The sequence below is a fragment of the Rhinopithecus roxellana genome, chromosome 11, assembly GCF_007565055.1.
Source record: "Rhinopithecus roxellana isolate Shanxi Qingling chromosome 11, ASM756505v1, whole genome shotgun sequence".
NCBI classification, from domain to species: Eukaryota; Metazoa; Chordata; class Mammalia; order Primates; family Cercopithecidae; genus Rhinopithecus; species Rhinopithecus roxellana.
This window is the reverse complement of record NC_044559.1, coordinates 54,109,188-54,129,131: the sequence shown is the minus strand read 5'-3', so window position 1 is coordinate 54,129,131 and position 19,944 is coordinate 54,109,188. Positions and strand designations below refer to the sequence as shown.

At 40.1% G+C, this 19,944-nt stretch overlaps 1 protein-coding gene across 1 annotated transcript in view; it reads left to right on the top strand.

The window, feature by feature from the left end:
* The window catches only part of CCDC7 (coiled-coil domain containing 7), a 502,976-nt gene that overhangs the window by 297,782 nt on the left and 185,250 nt on the right, over positions 1-19,944 (top strand). The window contains exon 26 of the mRNA XM_030940622.1: positions 6,009-6,119. Within this exon, the coding sequence (XP_030796482.1) occupies positions 6,009-6,119 (111 nt within the window). The remainder of the gene's footprint in view (positions 1-6,008; positions 6,120-19,944) is intronic.

Sequence of the window (19,944 nt, the reverse complement as noted above, 5' to 3'; positions counted from 1 at the left end):
GGAAAACCAAAAAAAGCAGGGGTTGCAATCCTAGTCTCTGATAAAACAGACTTTAAACCAACAAAGATCAAAAGAGACAAAGAAGGCCATTACATAATAGTAAAGGTATCAATGCAACAAGAAGAATTAACTATCCTTAATATATATGCGCCCAATACAGGAGCACCCAGATTCATAAAGCAAGCCCTTAGGGACCTACAAAGAGACTTAGACTCCCACACAATAATAATGAGAGACTTTAACACCACACTGTCAAGATTAGACAGATCAACGACACGGAAAGTTAACAAGAATATCCAAGTCTTGAACTCAGCTCTGCACCAAGAGGACCTAATAGACATCTACAGAACTTTCCACCACAAATCAACAGAATATACATTCTTCTCAGCACCACATCACACTTATTCCAAAATTGACCACATAGTTGGAAGTAAAGCACTCCTCAGCCTATGTAAAAGCGCAGAAATCATAACAAACTGTCTCTCAGACCACAGTGCAATCAAATTAGAACTCAGAATTAAGAAACTCATTCAAAACCACTCAACTACATGAAATCTGAGCAACCTGCTCCTGAATGATTACTGGGTAAATAATGAAATGAAGGCAGAAATAAAGATGTTCTTTGAAACCAATGAGAACAAACACACAACATACCAGAATCTCTGGAACACATTTAAAGGAGTGTGTGAAGGGAAATTTATAACATTAAATGCCCACAAGAGAAAGCAGGAAAGATCTGAAATTCATACCTTAACATCACAATTAAAAGAACTAGAGAAGGAAGAACAAACACATTCAAAAGCTAGCATAAAGCAGGAAATAACTTAGACCAGAGCAGAACTGAAGTAGACAGAGACACAAAAACCCTTCAAAAAATCAATAAATTCAGGAACTGGTTTTTTGAAAAGATCAACAAAATAGATAAATGGCTAGCAAGACTAATAAAGAAGAAAAGAGAGAAGAATCAAATAGATGCTATAAAAAAATGATAAAGGGGATATCACCACTGATTGCACAGAAATACAAACTACCATCAGCGAATAGTATAAAAACCTCTTCACAAATAGACTAGAAAATCTAGAAGAAATGGATAAATTCCTGTACACATATGCCCTCCCAAGACTAAAACAGGAAGAAGTCAAATCCCTGAATAGACCAATAACAGGCTCTGAAATTGAGGCAAGAATAAATAGCCTACCAACCAAAAAAAGTTCCAGGACCTGACGGATTCACAGTCTAATTCTACCAGAGGTACAAAGAGAAGCTGGTACCATTCCTTCTGAAACTATTCCAATCAATAGAAAAAGAGGGAATCCTCCCCAACTCATTTTATGAGGCCAGCATCATCCTGATACCAAAGCCTGGCAGAGACACAACAAAAAAAGAGGATTTTAGACCAGTATTCCTGATGAACATTGATGTGAAAATCCTCAAATTCTGGCAAACTGCATCCAGCAGCACATCAAAAAGCTTATCCACCATGATTAAGCCGACTTCATCCCTGAGATGCAAGGCTGGTTCAACATACGCAAATCAATAAACGTAATCCAACATATAAACAGAACCAAAGACAGAAACCACATGATTATCTCAATAGATGCAGAAAAGGCCTTTGACAAAATTCAACAGCCCTTCATGCTAAAATCTCTCAATAAACCAGGTATTGATGGGACATATCTCAAAATAATGAGAGCTCTTTATGACAAACCCACAGCCAATATCATACTGAATGGGCAAAAACTGGAAGCATTCCCTTTGAAAACTGGCACAAGACAGAGATGCCCTCTCTCACCACTCCTATTCAACATAGTGTTGGAAGTTCTGGCCAGGGCAAACAGGCAGGAGAAAGAAACAAAGGGTATTCAGTTAGGAAAAGAAGAAGTCAAATTGTCTCTGTTTGCAGATGACATGATTGTATATTTAGAAAACCCCATCATCTCAGCCCAAAATCTCTTTAAGCTGATAAGCAACTTCAGCAAAGTCTCAGGATACAAAATCAATGTGCAAAAATCATAAGCATTCTTATACACCAATAACAGGCAAACAGAGAGCCAAATCATGAGTGAACTCCCATTCACAATTGCTTCAGAGGGAATAAAATACCTACGAATCGAACTTACAAGGGATGTAAAGGACCTCTTCAAGGAGAACTACAAACCACTACTTAATGAAATAAAAGAGGACACAAACAAATGGAAGAACATACCATGCTCATGGATAGGAAGAATCAATATCGTGAAAATGGCCATACTGCCCAAGGTAATTTACAGATTCAATGCCATCCCCATGAAGCTACCAGTGGCTTTCTTCACAGAATTGGAAAAAACTGCTTTAAAGTTCATATGGAACCAAAAAAGAGCCTGCATTGCCAAGACAATCCTAAGCCAAAACAACAAAGCTGGAGGCATCACGCTTCCTGACTTCAAACTATACTACAAGGCTACAGTAACCAAAACAGCATGGTACTGGTGCCAAAACAGAGATATAGACCAATGGAACAGATCAGAGCCCTCAGAAATAATACCACACATCTACAGCCATCTGATCTTTGACAAACTTGACAAAAACAAGAAATGGGGGAAGTATTCCCTATTTAATAAATGGTGCTGGGAAAATTGGCAAGCCATAAGTAGAAAGCTGAAACTGGATCCTTTCCTTATCCTTATACGAAAATTAATTCAAGATGGATTAAAGACTTAAATGTTAGGCCTAAAGCCATAAAAACCCTAGAAGAAAACCTAGTCAATACCATTCAGAACATAGGTATGGGCAAAGACTTCATGACTAAAACATCAAAAGAAATGGGAACAGAAGCCAAAATAGACAAATGAGATCTAATTAAACTAAAGAACATCTGCACAGTAAAAGAAACTATCATCAGAGTGAACAGGCAACCTATAGAATGGAAGCAAACTTTTGCAATCTACCCATCTGACAAAGGGCTAATATCCAGAATCTACAAAGAACTTCAACAAATTTACAAGAAAAAATCAAACAACCCCATCAAAAAGCGGCAAAGGATGTGAACAGACACTTCTCAAAAGAAGTCATTTATGCAACCAACAGACACATGAAAAAATGCTTATCATCACTGGACATCAGAGAAATGCAAATCTAAACCACAATGAGATACGATTTCACACCAGTTAGAATGGCGATCATTAAAAAGCCAGGAAACAACAGGTGCTGGAGAGGATGTGGAGAAATAGGAACACTTTTACACTGTTAGTGGGAGTGTAAACTAGTTCAACCATTGTGGAAGACAGTGTGGTGATTCCTGAAGGATCTAAAAAACTAGAAATACCATTTGACCCAGCGATCCCATTACTGAGTATGTACCCAAAGGATTATAAATCATGCTACTATGAAGACAACATGCACCCATATGTCTATTGCAGCACTACTCACAATAGCAATGACTTGGAACCAACCCAAATGTCCAATGATAGACTGGATTAGGAAAATGTGGCACATATACACCATGGAATACTATGCAGCCATAAGAAGGATGAGTTCATGTCTTTTATAGGGACATGGATGAAGCTGGAAACCATCGTTCTCAGTAAACTATCGTGAGGACAGAAAACCAAACACCACATATTCTCACTCATAGGGGACTTGAACAATGAGAACACTTCGACACAGGAAGGGGAACATCACACACCGGGCCTGTCATGGGGTTGGGGGAGGTGAGAGGGATAGCATTAGGAGAAATACCTAATGTAAATGATGAGTTAATGGGTGCAGCACACCAACATGGCACATGTATACATAGGTAAAAAACCCACACATGGTGCATGTGTACCCTAGAACTTAAAGTATAATAAAAATAAATAAATAAATACATAAATAAATAAACTAACCATAAAAAAAACTCGACCTAGATCCTTCATATGTGCAGTTCATAATAGGGTTTGTGTTCCTATGAGAATCTAATGCTGCTGCTGATCTGACAGGAGGGAGAGCTCGGGCAGTAATATGAATGATGGGGAGCAGTTGAAAATACAGATGAATCGTCGCTCACTCGCCCACTGCTCACCTACTGCTGTTTGGCCCAGTTTCCAACAGGCTACAGACCAGTTCTGGTCATGGCCTCAGGGTTGGGGACCCCGATCTAGATTATTTTACTGACCAATTTGCCTGACCTTAGAGGAGAGTTAATTTTAATTTGGCTCCCTAACCAGTAGGAGTGACACTTATAACCCTAGAAATCTGAGACTTTTAAAAAATCTTATCATTGACCGCTCTCACTCTCATCATTAACTGCTCTCACTCTCAAGCAAGAGACCAAGATATCACCAGTATGGTTTGCAGGGCTGTATAGCCTCTGCAACCACGGCCTAAAAATGTATTTTAATCATAGGGAAGATAGCATGGGTGTGCCAAAGTTGTCAGAACCCAAATAGAACCCAGTTGAAAAAGAAGGGCTTGGGTGTTCCCTTCTCATTCTCCGACTTTGCTTATCCTCCTTGAGCAAAACCTCTTCTGTTATGACACTGTAAAGGGGGGGTTTTATAGTGACACCATCCACAAGGTACCACTAAGTTAGTTTAACAAGATTACCTCTTTCATCATGCAGGCAAATAATCCATTCCTCTAAGTTCTCCTAGACCTCACAGGAAAGCAATCCCAAAGGGGCTCTCCGTTCCTTTTATTTAAACCACGAGTCTCAATCCCTTGCTGGGTCATAGGCTGTCTGTCATTGCCTGGTACCTCTTTAGAACTAAGAGCAAATAAATTAGCTTTAGAATTGGTGCATATTAGCTCGCAGGTTCTCTGAAAACTTTCAGTGTCATCTGCAGGGGACAATAGCAGTGGCCAAGGAATTTCTTCTCTAGCTTTCTCAGAGGCCCTCTGTTGGATCTCTAATTTGACCCACCAGGCATCTTTGCCTGAGAGTCTAGAGCTAAGGAGAAGGGCCACTGGTGTCCCTCAGAACCAAAAAGCTTATGTAAACAATCTGCTAGCACTCTCTGAGAGTGCCCCATGGTGTTGGACAGCACTTTCTAAGACCTACTGATAGGGCTGGCAGAGTGCACCATGGGACACTCAGACTCTTGCAAATGATCCACTAGTATCCCCCAAGAAGTCTCAACTCTAGCATCTCCCACAAATTCCCTGGGCATCTGCATGCTTTTTCCTTTTCCAGAAAGGCATTTTGCTTAATTGACCACCCTTTTCACAGCCATTTGTCACCAAGGGAGCTGCCAAGTGTGAAGATGGTCAATTAAGATAGCAAGCCAAATTGAAGGTAACAAGCCTTTATTCACTTACTGCAACAACATAAGCAAGAGTCTAAACATGGAAGGTCACTGACTCCATCAATATTACATTTTCCCCACAAAATGACATTGGGCAAGGGTAGGATGTATCAGCATAGAAGGGAGGGTAACTTCTCACTGTATGTACAGCCTTGTGTACCATATCATAGACCATATATATGCATTCACACATAGATGCACGTAATTATGTACCATAATTGATATTATACTATTGTTTCTGGTATATATACACACACACACACACATATACATGTGTATATATATATGTGTGTGTATATATATATACATATAACTGTGTGTGTATATATATGTTCATATATTTGTGTGTGTGTATATATATATGTTCATTCAACCAATCTCCTGTGCTTAAAAATCTCAATGGTTTTGAATACTTTGCAATTACAAATAATGCTGTAATGAATGACCTTGAGCATATGCATTTTCATTTTTTGGTCTATGATTATGTATTGACCTAAAGTATAAATAAGGAAAGTAGAGACTAATCTAAAACACATTTAATATCTAGGAATATTTATGAAATAATAATACATCTTCAACACACATTGAAACTTTTCTCACCATTTTCATGGTGAGCATTAAGGTAGTTTACTTATAACTTTATAAGATGAAAGAAAATGTTGCTTCCACTTGTTATAAATTTGAACTCTAGGATTTCATAGTAGATTTGTTTTTTTGGTAAGGGACCAAATTTCTCTCTTAACATAGTGCATGGTGAAGAATCAAGTGAAAATTCTATGCTTAAACATCAAGATTCAGTGTCAAAAATCCAAGTGCAATTAGAGAAACAAGAAACTTCTGAAGGAGAAGGATGTAGCAGTAAGTATAATGATGATAGCATTTTATATTATTTTAAATTAATCTCAAAGGAACTTTTTTCTTTGGTTCATACTTATGTATTTGAGTACATATATTTTATAGATAATTTATACTCTAAAGTGTAAATACTCTAACATAACTCAAGAACAAAAACAAAGATAATGATATGTTTTGGTTAGAATTTCTTGTCATAATATTATTACACAACTTAGTTTATGCTCTCAGTATCCATCTCAGGACAATAACAGGCCAATAATTGTCTCATAAAAGATGGGTACCTTTCATCTGCTGCTGGCCATTTATGGGCACCTCTGATCTGTAGTAGTCCCAGTCAGTAGGCAGAGGTATTGCCGAGATCTGTAACTGAAGCAGCAAATGGAAGTCAGAGAGGTACAAGGGCAGCCAAGGTGGCCAGTAGAAGGATTTCCAAGGTATCATGTTGGTCAAGGCCCCATTCAAAGGTAGTGGTCTTTATGGTAACCTGATAGAGGATGCTGTCTGATCTCTGTGGCTTGAATGTGACTATGGCGGCAGATGAATGGTCCCTCCTATTGCTCACATTATTTTTACTTTTTGAGTCAGAGCTGGCCAAAGACATGACAATCATCATCTCTAGAATGGAACACCATAGCCTTTACAGATTACACCCAGGAATTTCACTTGGGTTTTAGGTCCTTGTGCCTTGTCCAATGATAATGGCATAGTACATGCTGCAGGTGGGTGAACAGAGCATCTGGTTCCTTTTGGGTAGTGTCCTTGTCTGAGCCCACTAGGATGATTTCATAAACAGTGTGGAAGGTTATTGCTTCTTCCAGGAGTGGAACTTTGTCCAGGTCATAACCTATACATTGATTACAAATAGTTGGGGAATTTTGGAAGCCTTGTGGAAAGATATTAGTGGTTTATTGTAACCTATTCTACATAATTCTAACTAATCCTGATCATCCTCATGGAGAGGAATGCTGAAAGGACATTTGCTATGTCAACTGGTACATACCAAGTTCCTTCATCCTGAACAACAGCCTCTTTAACTGTCACAATGTCAGGTTACCACTGGTGCCAAAGGTAGCACGTATGCTTTTTAGAACCCTTATCAGTACAAGGTTTAGGCACCTGAGGTCTTTCACGTAGGCCAGATGGGTCTATTGAATGCAGAAATAGTGTATAGATAATTGACTTCTTAAAGCTCAGCAATGGGGGAAATTATTCCCTTTTTTATCCCCAGAGTATTAATACTGGTTTTGGTAGACATTGGTACTAGGTGCCAGTAGTTTGGTAGGTCATGATCTTCCACATATCCCACAAAATACCTGGACTGCTGCAAATCCCATTAGGAGGTGGGTGTAAATGCTAGAGTTGGTTCATATAGAAAATATATTTAACCAGTAATATATTCAGTAGTAGAGGCCATGACAATAGGGATGTATAGTGACCCAAAGGTATCTACCCCATAGTTGGTTTAGAAAGAGGTCCTGTTTGTGGTGACCTCAGATTAAAAAGTAGAAGGAATTATTTGTTTCCTCCTCATCCTCATGTCAGGGAATGTGAGGATCACAGTAATTTGTTGACCAGTATCCAAAAGACCCAAGAAATGTCATTTTTTCCCACCCCCACTTCAAACTTTGTCCTAAGTTTTGGTCCTCAGTTCCCCACTGGGGATATAGGGACCTTGCACTAACCCCTAGTCATGCTCATTTGTGAAAGATGAGAGATCTGGGTAAAAGTAGGAACGATCTGTATGTTAGACCCCACAATGTATCACTCTAAATTTGGTAAGGTTACTTCCTTCATTAAGGAAGCAAACTACTCAAGTTTCAAGATTCACTGAGAAGGTTAGAGAAAATAACACTCATACTGCTCATAGTGGACATCACCACATGGACCTTAGTGCCTGGTGGGACCACCGTGGCTCACTGTCTATTGGAGGGCCCATCAATCATACTCCTTTGAGACCCTGTTGTTTTGTGACCAATCTGATAGATCTCCTCTAGAAGGCCATTGCCTGGATTGAGCAGATTGCCATTTTTATGTCACTCTTTCCATTGGCCAGTGTGTGCTATCTGGGCAGCAGCTATGTTTTCCATGCTCAAAATTTGCCAGTTAATATCTGGACTATATCTGATCCACATGACCTTAGGAGGAGGTTTGATAACTAGCAGAATTGAAACAAGTGAATCTAGAAATCTGAGTCTGGTCAACAATCTTATCCTCTGTTGTTTTCACTCTCACTAGGCAACCAAGGGACTATCAGGGTGGCTGGCCAGGATACTGTAAAAAGTCCTTTGTTGGTTCTCTAATTTGAACACTGAGGGGGCTTGGTTAGAAAACTGGGGGCTATATTCCCAGGCAAGATGGCCAAACAGGAACAGCTCCAGTCTGCAGCTCCCAGCGAGACCAATGCAGAAGGCAGGTGGTTTCTGCATTTCCAACTGAGGTACCCGGTTCTTCTCATTGGGACTGGTTAGACAGTGGGTGCAGCTCAAGGAGGGCGAGCAGAAGCAGGGTGGGGCATTGCCTCACCCAGGAAGTGCAAGGGGTCAGGGAACTCCTTCCCCTGGCCAAGGGAAGCCGCGAGGGACTGTGCCATGAGGGACAGTGCCATCTGGCCCAGATACTATGCTTTTCCCACAGTCTTCACATCACGCAGACCAGGAGATTCCTTCGGGTGCCTACACCACCAGGGCCCTAGGTTTCAAGCACAAAACTGGGTGGCTGTTTGGGCAGACACTGAGCTAGTTGCAGGAGTTTTTTTCATATGACAGTGGCACATGGAATGCCAGTGAGACAGAACTGTTCACTCACCTGGAAAGGAGCCTGAAGCCAGGGAGCCGAGTGGTCTTCCTCAGTGGATCTCACCCTCACAGAGCCCAACAAGCTAAAATCCACTGGTTTAAAATTCTCCCAGCCAGCACAGCAGTCTGAAGTCGACGTGGGACACTTAAGCTTGGTGGGGGGGAGGGGTGTCACCATTACTGAGGCTTGAGTAGGTGGTTTTCCCCTCACAGTGTAAACAAAGCTGCTGGAAAGTTCAAATTGGGTGCAGAACCCACCATAGTGCAGCAAAGCCGCTGTAGCCAGCCTGCTTCTCTAGATTCCTCCTCTCTGGGCAGGGCATCTCTGAAGGAAAGGCAGCAGACCCACTCAGGGGCTTATAGGTAAAACTCCCGTCTCCCTGGGACAGAGCATCTGGGGGAAGGGGCGGCTGTGGGCACAGGTTCAGCAAACTTAAATGTTCCTGACTGCTGGCTCTGAAGAGAGCAGCAGATCTCCCAGCACAGTGCTCGAGCTCTGCTAAGGCATAGACTGCCTCCTCAAATGGGTCCCTGACCCCCATGCCTCCTGATTGGGAGACACCTCCCAGCAGGGGTCGACAGACACCTCATACAGGAGAGTTCCAGCTGGCATCTGGCCGGTGCCACCCTGGGACAAAGCTTCCAGAGGAAGGAGCAGGCAGTAATCTTTACTGTTCTGTAGCCTCTGCTGGTGATACCCAGGAAAACAGGGTCTGGAGTGGATCTCCAGCAAACTCCAGCAGACCTGCAGAAGAGGAGCCAGACTGTTAGAAGGAAAACTAACAAACAGAAAGCAATAGTATCAACATCAACAAAAAGGAAACCCATGCAAAAACCCCATCCGAAGGTCACCAACATCAAAGACCAAAGGTAGATAAATCCATGAAGATGAGGGAAAAACCAGTGCAAAAAGGCTGAAAATTCCAAAAGCCAGAATGTCTCTTCTTCTCCAAAGGATCACAACTCCTCGCCAGCAAGGGAATAAAACAGGAGAGAGAATGAGTTTGATGAATTGACAGAAGTAGGCTTCAGGAGGTAGATAATAACAAACTCCTCTGAGCTAAGGGAGCATGTTCTAACCCAATGTAAGAAATCTAAGAACCTTGGTAAAAGGTCAAAGGAACTGTTAACTAGAATAACCAGTTTAGAGAAGAACATAAATGACCTGATGGAACTGAAAAACAGAGCACGAGAACTTTGTGAAGCATACACAAGTATCAACAGATGAATCGATCAAGTGGAAGAAAGGATATCAGAGATTGAAGATCAACTTAATGAAATAAAGTGTGAAGACAAGATTAAACAGGATGAAAAGGAAATAACAAAGCCTCCAAGAAATATGGGACTATGTGAAAAGATCAAACTTACGATTCATTGGTGTACCTGAAAGAGATAGGGAGAATGGAACCAAGTTGGAAAACACCCTTCAGGATATTATCCAGGAGAACGTCCCCAAAATAGCAAGACAGGTCAACTTTCAAATTCAGGAAATACAGAGAACACCACAAAGATACTCCCCAAGTAGAGCAACCCTAAGACACATAATCATCAGATTTACCAAGGTTGAAATGAAGGACAAAATGTTAAGGGCAGCCAGAGAGAAAGGTCAGGTTACCTACAAAGGGAAGCCCATCAGACTAACAGCAGTTATCTCTGCAGAAACCCTACAAGCCAGAAGGGAGTGGGGGCCAATATTTAACATTCTTAAAGAATTTTCAACCCAGAATTTCATATTCAGCCAAACCAAGCTAAGCTCATAAGCAAAGGAGAAACAAAATCCTTTACAGACAAGCAAATGCTGAGAGAGATTTTGTCACCACCAGGCCTGCCTTACAAGAGTTCCTGAAGGCAGCACTAAATATGAAGGAAAGGAAAAACTGGTAGCAGCCACTACAAAAACATACCAAAATATTAAGACCAATGACACTGTGAAGAAACTGCCTCAACTAATGTGCAAAATAGCCAGCTAACATCATGATGACAGGATCGAATTCACACATAACAATATTAACCTTAAATGTAAATGAGAAAATGCCCCAGTTAAAAGACACAGACTGGCAGATTGGATAAAGTGTCAATACCCATTGGTGTGCTATATTCAGGAGACCCATTTCACATGCAAAGACACACATAGCCTCAAAATAATGGGATGGAGGAATATTTACCAAGCAAATGGAAAGCCAAAAAAACCCAGAGGTTGCAATCCTAGTCTCTGATAACACAGACTTTAAACCAACAAAGATAAAAAAAGACAAAGAAGGGCATTACATAATGGTAAAGGGATCAATGCAACAAGAAGAGCTAACTATTCTAAATATATATGCACCCAATACAGGACCACCCAGATTAATAAAGAAAGTTCTTAGAGACCTACAAAGAGACTTAGACTCCCACACAATAATAGTGGGAGACTTTAACATCCCACTGTCAATATTAGACAGATCAATGAGACAGAAAATTAACAAGGATATTCAGGACTTGAACTCAACTCTGCACCAAGTGGACCTAATAGATATCTACAGAGCTCTCCACCCCAGATCAACAGAATATACACTCTTCTCTGCACCACATTGCACTTATTCTAAAATTGACCACATAATTGGAAGCAAATTATAACTCCTCAGCAAATGCAAAAGAATGGAAATCATAACAATCTCTCAGACGACAGTGCGATCAAATTAAAACTCAGGATTAAGAAACACACTTAAACTCAGACAACTACATCAAAACTGAACAACCTGCTCCTGAATGACTACTGGGTAAATAACGAAATGAAGGCAGAAATAAATAAGTTATTTGAAACCAATGAGAACAAAGACACAACAGACAAGAATCTCTGGAACACATTTAAAGCAGTGTGTACAGGGAAATTTATAGCACTAAATGCCCACATGAGAAAGTGGGAAAGATCTAAAATCGACACTCTAACATCACAAAAGAACTAGAGAAGCAAGAGCAAACAAATTCAAAAGCTAGCAGAAGACAAGAAATAACTAAGATCAGAGCAGGACTGAGGGAGATAGAGACACAAAAAACCCTTCAAAAACCAATGAATTCAGGAGCTGTTTTTTTTGAAAAAATTAACAAAATTAGCCAGACTAATAAAGAGGAAAAGACAGAAGAATCAAATAGAAACAACAAAAAATGATAAAGGGGATATCACCCCGGATCCCACAAAAATACAAATTATCATCAGAGAATACTATAAACACCTTTATGAAAATAAACTAGAAAATCTAGAAGAAATGGTTAAATTCCTGGACACATGCACCTTCCCAAGACTAAACCAGGAAGAAGTAGAATCCCTGAACAGACCAATAAGAAGTTCTGAAATTGAAATAGTAATTAATAGCCTACCAACCAAAAAAAAAAAAAGATGCCCAGGACCAGATGGATTCACAATCAAATTCTACCTGAGGTACAAAGAGGAGCTGGTACCATTCCTTATGAAACTATTCCAAACAATAGAGAAAGATGGAATTTTCCTTAACTCATTTTATGAGGCCAGCATCATCCTGATACCAAAACCTGGCAGAGACACAACAACAACAACAAAAATTCAGGCCAATATCCCTGATGAACATCGATGTGAAAATTCTCAATAAAATTCTGGCAAACAGAATCCAGCTGCACATTAAAAAGCTTATCCACCACGATCAAGTCAGCTTCATCCCTGGGACGCAAGGCTGGTTCAACATATGCAAATCAATAAATGTAATCCATCACATAAACAGAACCAATGACAAAAACCACATGATTATCTCAATAGATGCGGAAAAGGCCTTTGACAAAATTCAACACCCCTTCATGCTAAAAACACTCAATAAACTAGGTAATGATGGAGTGTATCTCAAAATAATAAGAGCTATTTATGACAAACCCACAGCCAATATCATACTGAATGGGCAACAGCTGGAAACATTCCCTTTGAAAACCAGCACAAGCCAGCACAAGACAAGGATGCCCTCTCTCACCACTCCTATTCAACATAGTATTGGAAGTTCTGGCCAGGGCAATAAGGCAAGAGAAAAAAATAAAAGGTATTCAAATAGAATGAGAGGAAGTCAAATTGTATCTGTTTGCAGATGACATGACTGTACATTTTGAAAGCTCCATTGTCTCAGCCCAAAAAGTTCTTAAGCTGATAAGCAATTTCAGCAAAGTCTCAGGATACAAAATCAATGCGTAAAAATCACAAGCATTCCTATACACCAGTAATAGACAAACAGAGAGCCAAATCATAAGTGAACTCCCATTCACAAATGCTACAAAGAAAATAAAATACCTAGGAATCCAACTTATAAGGGATATGAAGGACCTCTTCAAGGAGAGCTACAAACCACTGCTAGACTAAATAAAAGAAGAGAAAAACCAATGAATAAACATTCCATGCTCATGGATAGGAATCATCAATATCGTGAAAATGGCCATACTACCCAAAATAATTTATAGATTCAATGCTATTCCCATCAAGCTACCATTGGCTTTCTTCACAGAATTGGAAAAAACTACCTTAAATTTCATATGGAACCAAAAAAAGAGCCCGTATAGTCAAGACAATCCTCAGCAAAAAGAACAAAGCTGGAGGCATCACGCTACCTGACTTAAAACTATACTACAAGGCTACAGTCACCAAAACAGCATGGTACTGGTACCAAAACAGATATATAGACCAATGGAACAGAACAGAGGCCTCAAAAAAAATGTCACACATGTAGAACCGTCTGATCTTTGACAAACCTGAAAAAAAACAAGTAATGGGGAAAGGAAAAATGGTGTTGGGAAAAGTGGCTAGCCATATGCAGAAAACTGAAACGGGACCCCTTCCTTACACCTTATACAAAAATTAACTCAAGATAGATTAAATACTTAAATGTAAGACCTAAAACCATAAAAACCCTAAAAGAAAACCTAGGCAATACCATTCAGGACAGAGGCATGGGCAAAGACTTCATGACTACAACACCAAAAGCAATTGCAATAAAAGCCAAAATTGACAAAAGAGATCTAATTAAACTAAAGAGCTTCTGCACAACAAAAGAACCTATCATCAGCATGATCAGGCAACCTATAGAATGGGAGAAAATTTTTGCAATTTATCCATCTGACAAAGGACTAATATCCAGAATCTACAAGGAACTTAAACAAATTTATAAGAAAAAACCAAACAACCTAATCAAAAAGTGGGTGAAGGATATGAACAGACACTTTTCAAAAGAAGACATTTATGCGGCCAACAAACGTGAAAAAAAGCTCATCGTCACTGGTCATTAGAGAAATGCAAATCAAAACCACAATGAGATACCATCTCACGTCAATTAGAATAGTGATCATTTAAAAGTCTGGAAACAGCAGATGCTGGAGAGGTTGTGAAGAAAATGCTTTTACTCTGTTGGTAGGAGTGTAAATTAGTTCAACCATTGTGGAAGATAGTGTGGCAATTCCTCAAGGATCTAGAACTAGAAATACCATTTGACCCAGCAATCCCATTACTGGGTATATACTCAAAGGATTATAAGTCATTTTACTATAAAGACACATGCACATGTATGTTTATTGCAGCACTATTCACAATAGCAAAGACTTGAACCAACCCAAATGCCCATCAATGATAGACTGGATAAAGAAAACATGGCACATATATACCATGGAATACTATGCAGCCATAAAAATGGATGAGTTCATGTCCTTTGCAGGGACATGGATGAAGCTAGAAACCATCATTCTCAGAAACTAACACAGGAACAGAAAACCAAACACTGCATGTTCTCTCTCATAAGTGGGAGAAGAATAATGTGAACATATGGGCACAGGGAGTGGAACATCACACACTGGGGCCCGTTGAGGGGTAGGGGGACAAGGGGAGGGATAGCATTAGGAGAAATACCTAATGTAGATGATGGGTTGATGGGTGCAGCAAACCACCATGGCACATGTATACCTATGTAACAAACCTGCACGTTCTGCATATGTATCCCAGAACTTTAAGTATAATTATAATTTTAAAAAGACAACTGGGGGCTAAGGGAAGGATAGTGATTCCCCCTGAGAACATAGAATCTTATGTAAACATCTCTTAGAACTCTCTGTGGCATTCACTGCGCTTTCTGAGACCCATTGGCGTAGCTGATGACCCTCAGACTCTTGCAGATGATCTGTACGCACTATCTAAAAGTGCCCCAGAGGCTTTCCAGTATCTCCCCAAGATGCTTAGTAGTAGCTTCAGGAATTTTGGTTTATGATTGCATAATCCCAGCACTTTGAGAGACTGAAGTGGGTATATTGCTTGAGCTCAGGAGTTCAAGACCAGCCTGGGCAACATGGCAAAACCCTGTGTCTACAAAAAAAAAAAAAAAAAAATTACAAAAATTAGCCATGTGTAGTGGCTCATGCCTGTAGCCCCAGCTACTTGGGGGGCTGAAATGGAGAATAGCTTGAGCCTAGGAGGTTGAGGCTGTAGTGAGCCGTGTTCACACCACTGTGCTCCATTCTGAATGACAAAGCAAAAACCTGACTCAAAAAGAAAAAAGGCATTTTATACTGTGAACTAATATGTTAATACCCCAAGATAATTTTAAAAAATAGCCCAGAATTGGTGACCTTTGGTTGAACTTTATAATACTATTTCATGGCTATGAGTCATAGAATCAGTATCCACCAATGTCCAATAACCGGCCAAAATTTGTCTCATGAAGAATGTGTAGATTTCAGCTGATTTGGGAAGATTATGAATTCAAAAACCCAATGGACACCTCAGTCCTGTGTCAGTGTCTTTCTGCCATAGACTCTAATTGGTGAACAGAGAAGTTGCTGAGATCTATAACTCAAAGGCAAATGTGGATCACAAGGGCTCAGGGTAAAGTTAGCAGCATGGCCCATTGGAAAGCCTCCAGGCAATCCTGTTGGTCAGAACATCACTCAAAAGTGGCAGCCTTACTAGAAACACAATATATGGGTGTCATCTAGATTTCTGCTTGTGTGATGTGAATGTTCTAGTAGCTGAATAGTCCCAGTAGTCTCTGGGACATCTTTATATTTGTTGGGATAGAGTGGGCCAAAGGCTTGACAATTGTCTCCTCTGGAATAAGACCTTATGCCCCTTTCTAGATCATACCCTGGAATTCACTTGGATTTTAGGTCTTTGTACCTTTTCTGTATTCTTGGGCTAGCTGTGTTGCTGCATGTGGGTCAACAGGGCAACAGTTTTTCTTTGGTAGTGTCTGGACCCACCAGGAAGATGCCTTCAATATAGTAGAAGGTTAGATCAGGGACATGGATATTGAAAAGAGTATTTGACATGTCAGTTGTTGTATACTAAGTTCCTTTGTCTTGGGCAGTAGCCTCTGTGACAGTCACAAAGTCAATACTACCAGTGCTTAGGACTACACTAATGCAATGAACTGCCAATAATCAATCGCATCTCTATGTGTACCCAAGGCCAGTACTCAGGCCCCATCGGATTATTGAATGGAAAATTAGTCCCATAGAAAACTGGGTCTATGAAATGAAGTAGTTATATCTTTTCTCCCTTAGTTCATGGATTTTTTTTTTTTTTTTTTTGGTAGACAATAGCGTTAGGTACTATTACTCAGGTAAATTCATGGTCCCCACATGTCCCACAAAATGGCCCTAACTACAGCAATTTTCTTTGGGGCTTGGGAATGAATTCAAGCAGGAAGATACTAAAACAACATATCTATACTGTTATACATTCAGTAGTGGGGGCCATAACAATGGAGGTTTTAGTGGTCCAGTGGGACCCGTGCATACTTGTGTTTGGGTAAGAGTGCTAGTGAAGTTTGCCCCAAGCCAAAGAGGATTGTCTGTTTCTCCTTTGTATTAGGTTCCTAGTGCTACCATAACAAATAACCACAAACTAGGCAGCTTAACCAATGGAAATTTACTGTCTCAGAGTTCTTGAGGCTAGTAGTACAACATAAGGTATCAGCAAGGTTGGTTCTTTTTGAGGGACTGTCAGTGAGAATCTGTTAAATGCCTCTGTTCTAATTTGTGGTAGTTCATTGGCAACATTTGGTGTTCCTTGGCAACATTTGGTGTTCCTTGGCTTGGAGATGCATTACTCTGGTCTCTACTTTCATCCCCACATGACTTTTTCTCAGTATACTTGTCTCTTACCTAAATATCCTGTTTTTATAAGGATATTATTCTTATTGGACTAAAGCCTACTGTTATGATCTCATTTTTAGTTGATTATTTTTGTAAAGACTCTATTTCCAAACAAAATCATGTTCTGAGGCACTAGGGTTTAGGAATTCTACAAATTTGGGGAAGATAGTGGGGACAATTCAACCTATAACAGTCTACTCTCTGATTCTAAATAGTCATGTTCTTCCCACATGCAAAATACATTCACCCCATCACAACATCTCCAAAAGTTCAATGCTAATTCCAAAATCTTCTCTAAGCATCATCAATTCAAAGTTCCAAATTTCATCATTTAAATCGTTTAGATAATTATGGGAGAGACTTGAGATATGATTCATCCTGTGCAGAAGTCCTATTCGTTTGTGAACGTGTAAAACCAGACATTGCATTATCTGCTTCCAAAATGTAGTGGTGGGGCAGGCATAGGACAGACATTTTCGTTCCTAAAGGGAAAAATTGGAAGAAAAAAAAGGGGTCACAAGTCCCAAACAAATTCAGAATCTGGCAGGGTAAATGTCTTTAGATTTTCAGACTTGAAAGTAGTCCTCTTGGTTCAATGCCCTGTCCTCTGGGCCTAGTGGGGTATGGCCCTGCCTCCTTTGATGTAGGTGGTGGCCCACCTCTTCAAACAGAAGGGGCAACAGCCCAGCCCTCTGGCCTGTGTCTTCTGGGCTCTTGGTGACAGTAGAAGCCCCACTGGTATTGGGACCATCCTTAGGGTCATTGTTCCTTTCTCTTGAAGGATAACACAATTGCAGCAGAATAGTTTATTGACCTGTTCCCTGTCTATAGAATCTTAGCAATCTGAAAGCCAACTTCTATTTCATCCTTTCTCTATCTCCTTCAGTTCAAGTTGTCAGGATTTCTGCTGAGATGGTTGATTAGATCCACAATTCACATATCTCATCTATTTAGCAAATAGTTGTGCAGTCATATCCTTGATGTTCTTTCCACAATGTGCTTTCTTATTTTTTTCAATACTGATAGGCTGAAGATTTTCTGAATTTTATGTTCTGTTTTCATTTTGCTTAACAATTCCTTATTTGATTTATCTATTTCCATCTTGCGTCTTACTATAACAGAAAAGAGAAACCAAGATGTGCCTTAAACACTTTACCTAGAATCTTCTCAGATAAATATCCAAGTTCATTGCTTACAAATTTTACTTTCCACCCAACAGACAGAATTCAGACAAGCTCTTTGCAATTTTATAACAAAGATCACCTTTCCTCCAGTTTCCAATATGTTCTTCATTTCCATCTGAGACCTCACTAGAAGCACCTTTAACATTCATATTTCTGTCGACATTCTGTTCATGACAATATATGTGTATATCTAAGATGAGAGAAGCCTTCTCTGTAGTTCTTCCCTTTTCTTTCTGAGCCTTCACCAGAATCACCTTTAATATCCATATTTCTACCAACAATCTCTTCAAGGTAATCTAAGTTTTTTCTATCATATACCTCAAAACTCTTGCATCCTCTACCCATTACCCAATTCCAAAGTCATTTACACATTTTAAAGTATTTGTTACAGCAGTGATCCACTTCCCAGTGGTAGGGCTACCATTACAAACTACCCACAAATTGGGTGGCTTCAACAACAAAAAATTATAGTCAGTGGACTAGAAGTCTGGGACCAAGGTGTTGACAGGGTTGGTTCCTTCTGAGAACTAGAGGGAAAATCAATTCCATGCCTCTGCCCGAGCTCCTTGTGGGTTGCTATTTTTGACATTCCTTGGCTTCTATATGCATCACCCCAATCTCTGCCTTCAATTTCACATGTCATTTTCCCAGTGTGTGTGGGTGCTCCAATTTTCTGTTTTTATAAGGACAACATTTATATTGAATTAAGGCCCACTCTAATGACCTCATTTTCATTTATCTCTGTAAAGTTCCTATTTCCAAATAAGGTCACATTCTGTGATACCAAGGGTTAGGACTTCAACTTGTCTGTTTCAGAGGGGCACAATTCAACCCGTAACCCTCCCATTATAGTGTTAGGGATTACGGAGATCACAGTTAGTTGTGCGCCAAATCCAAAAGGCCCAAGAAATTCAGTGCTCCTCTATATCCCTGTTGAACTTTTACCTTATATAACAAGGTAAAAGAAAAGAACAACCACCGTTCTTCATAGGGACATAGGGACCTTAGCCTAATCCTTAGTCTTGTTTAGTTTTGAAGGCTGAGACATCAGTTAAGAGTTGAATGAGAGTCTCCAGTTCTCCAGCTTCACTGAGAGGAGCAGAAGGAATAGCGCTTTATTAATCAGGATCCATTACTTTGTAGACCCTAGCAGACCACCCTCTAGGGCCCCATGGCTCACTACCTTGCCATGAGTTCCTTGATGGGAGAGCCCATCAATTTCCTCTTTGAGAACCCACACGTAAGTAACCAGAACCAGTGATCTTGTTGTGAAAGTGCTTGCCCAGATGGTCCTGGAGAGAGCGTGTGATTACCAGTTTTACATCACTCTTTCTGCCAGCCAGTTGTTGCTATCTGTGCAGCAGCTCCTTTTTCAATTCTGATGATTTGTCATCAGTGAATATCTGGATTGTGTCACAGACTGATCAGCATGGCCTTATGAGGAGGTTTAATTGAGTTCAATAACCAGTAGGAGTAAAATGAATGAACCTAAAAAACTGAGTCTCATTAACAGTCTCATCTACCACCAGGGTGGCTCACAGGGAAGCTATATACACTGGAAGAATAGTCCAACTATGTTTTTTAAAGTCGAGGAACTTATCGGGTTGGACCAAATCTTTCTAAGCTCAAGTAATATCCAGCTGAGGATGTAGATGGTTTTGGATGCTTGCAGGTTTTCATCCCAGTCCTCTCTTCCTCCTCCTCTTTAGGCAAAGTGGCTGC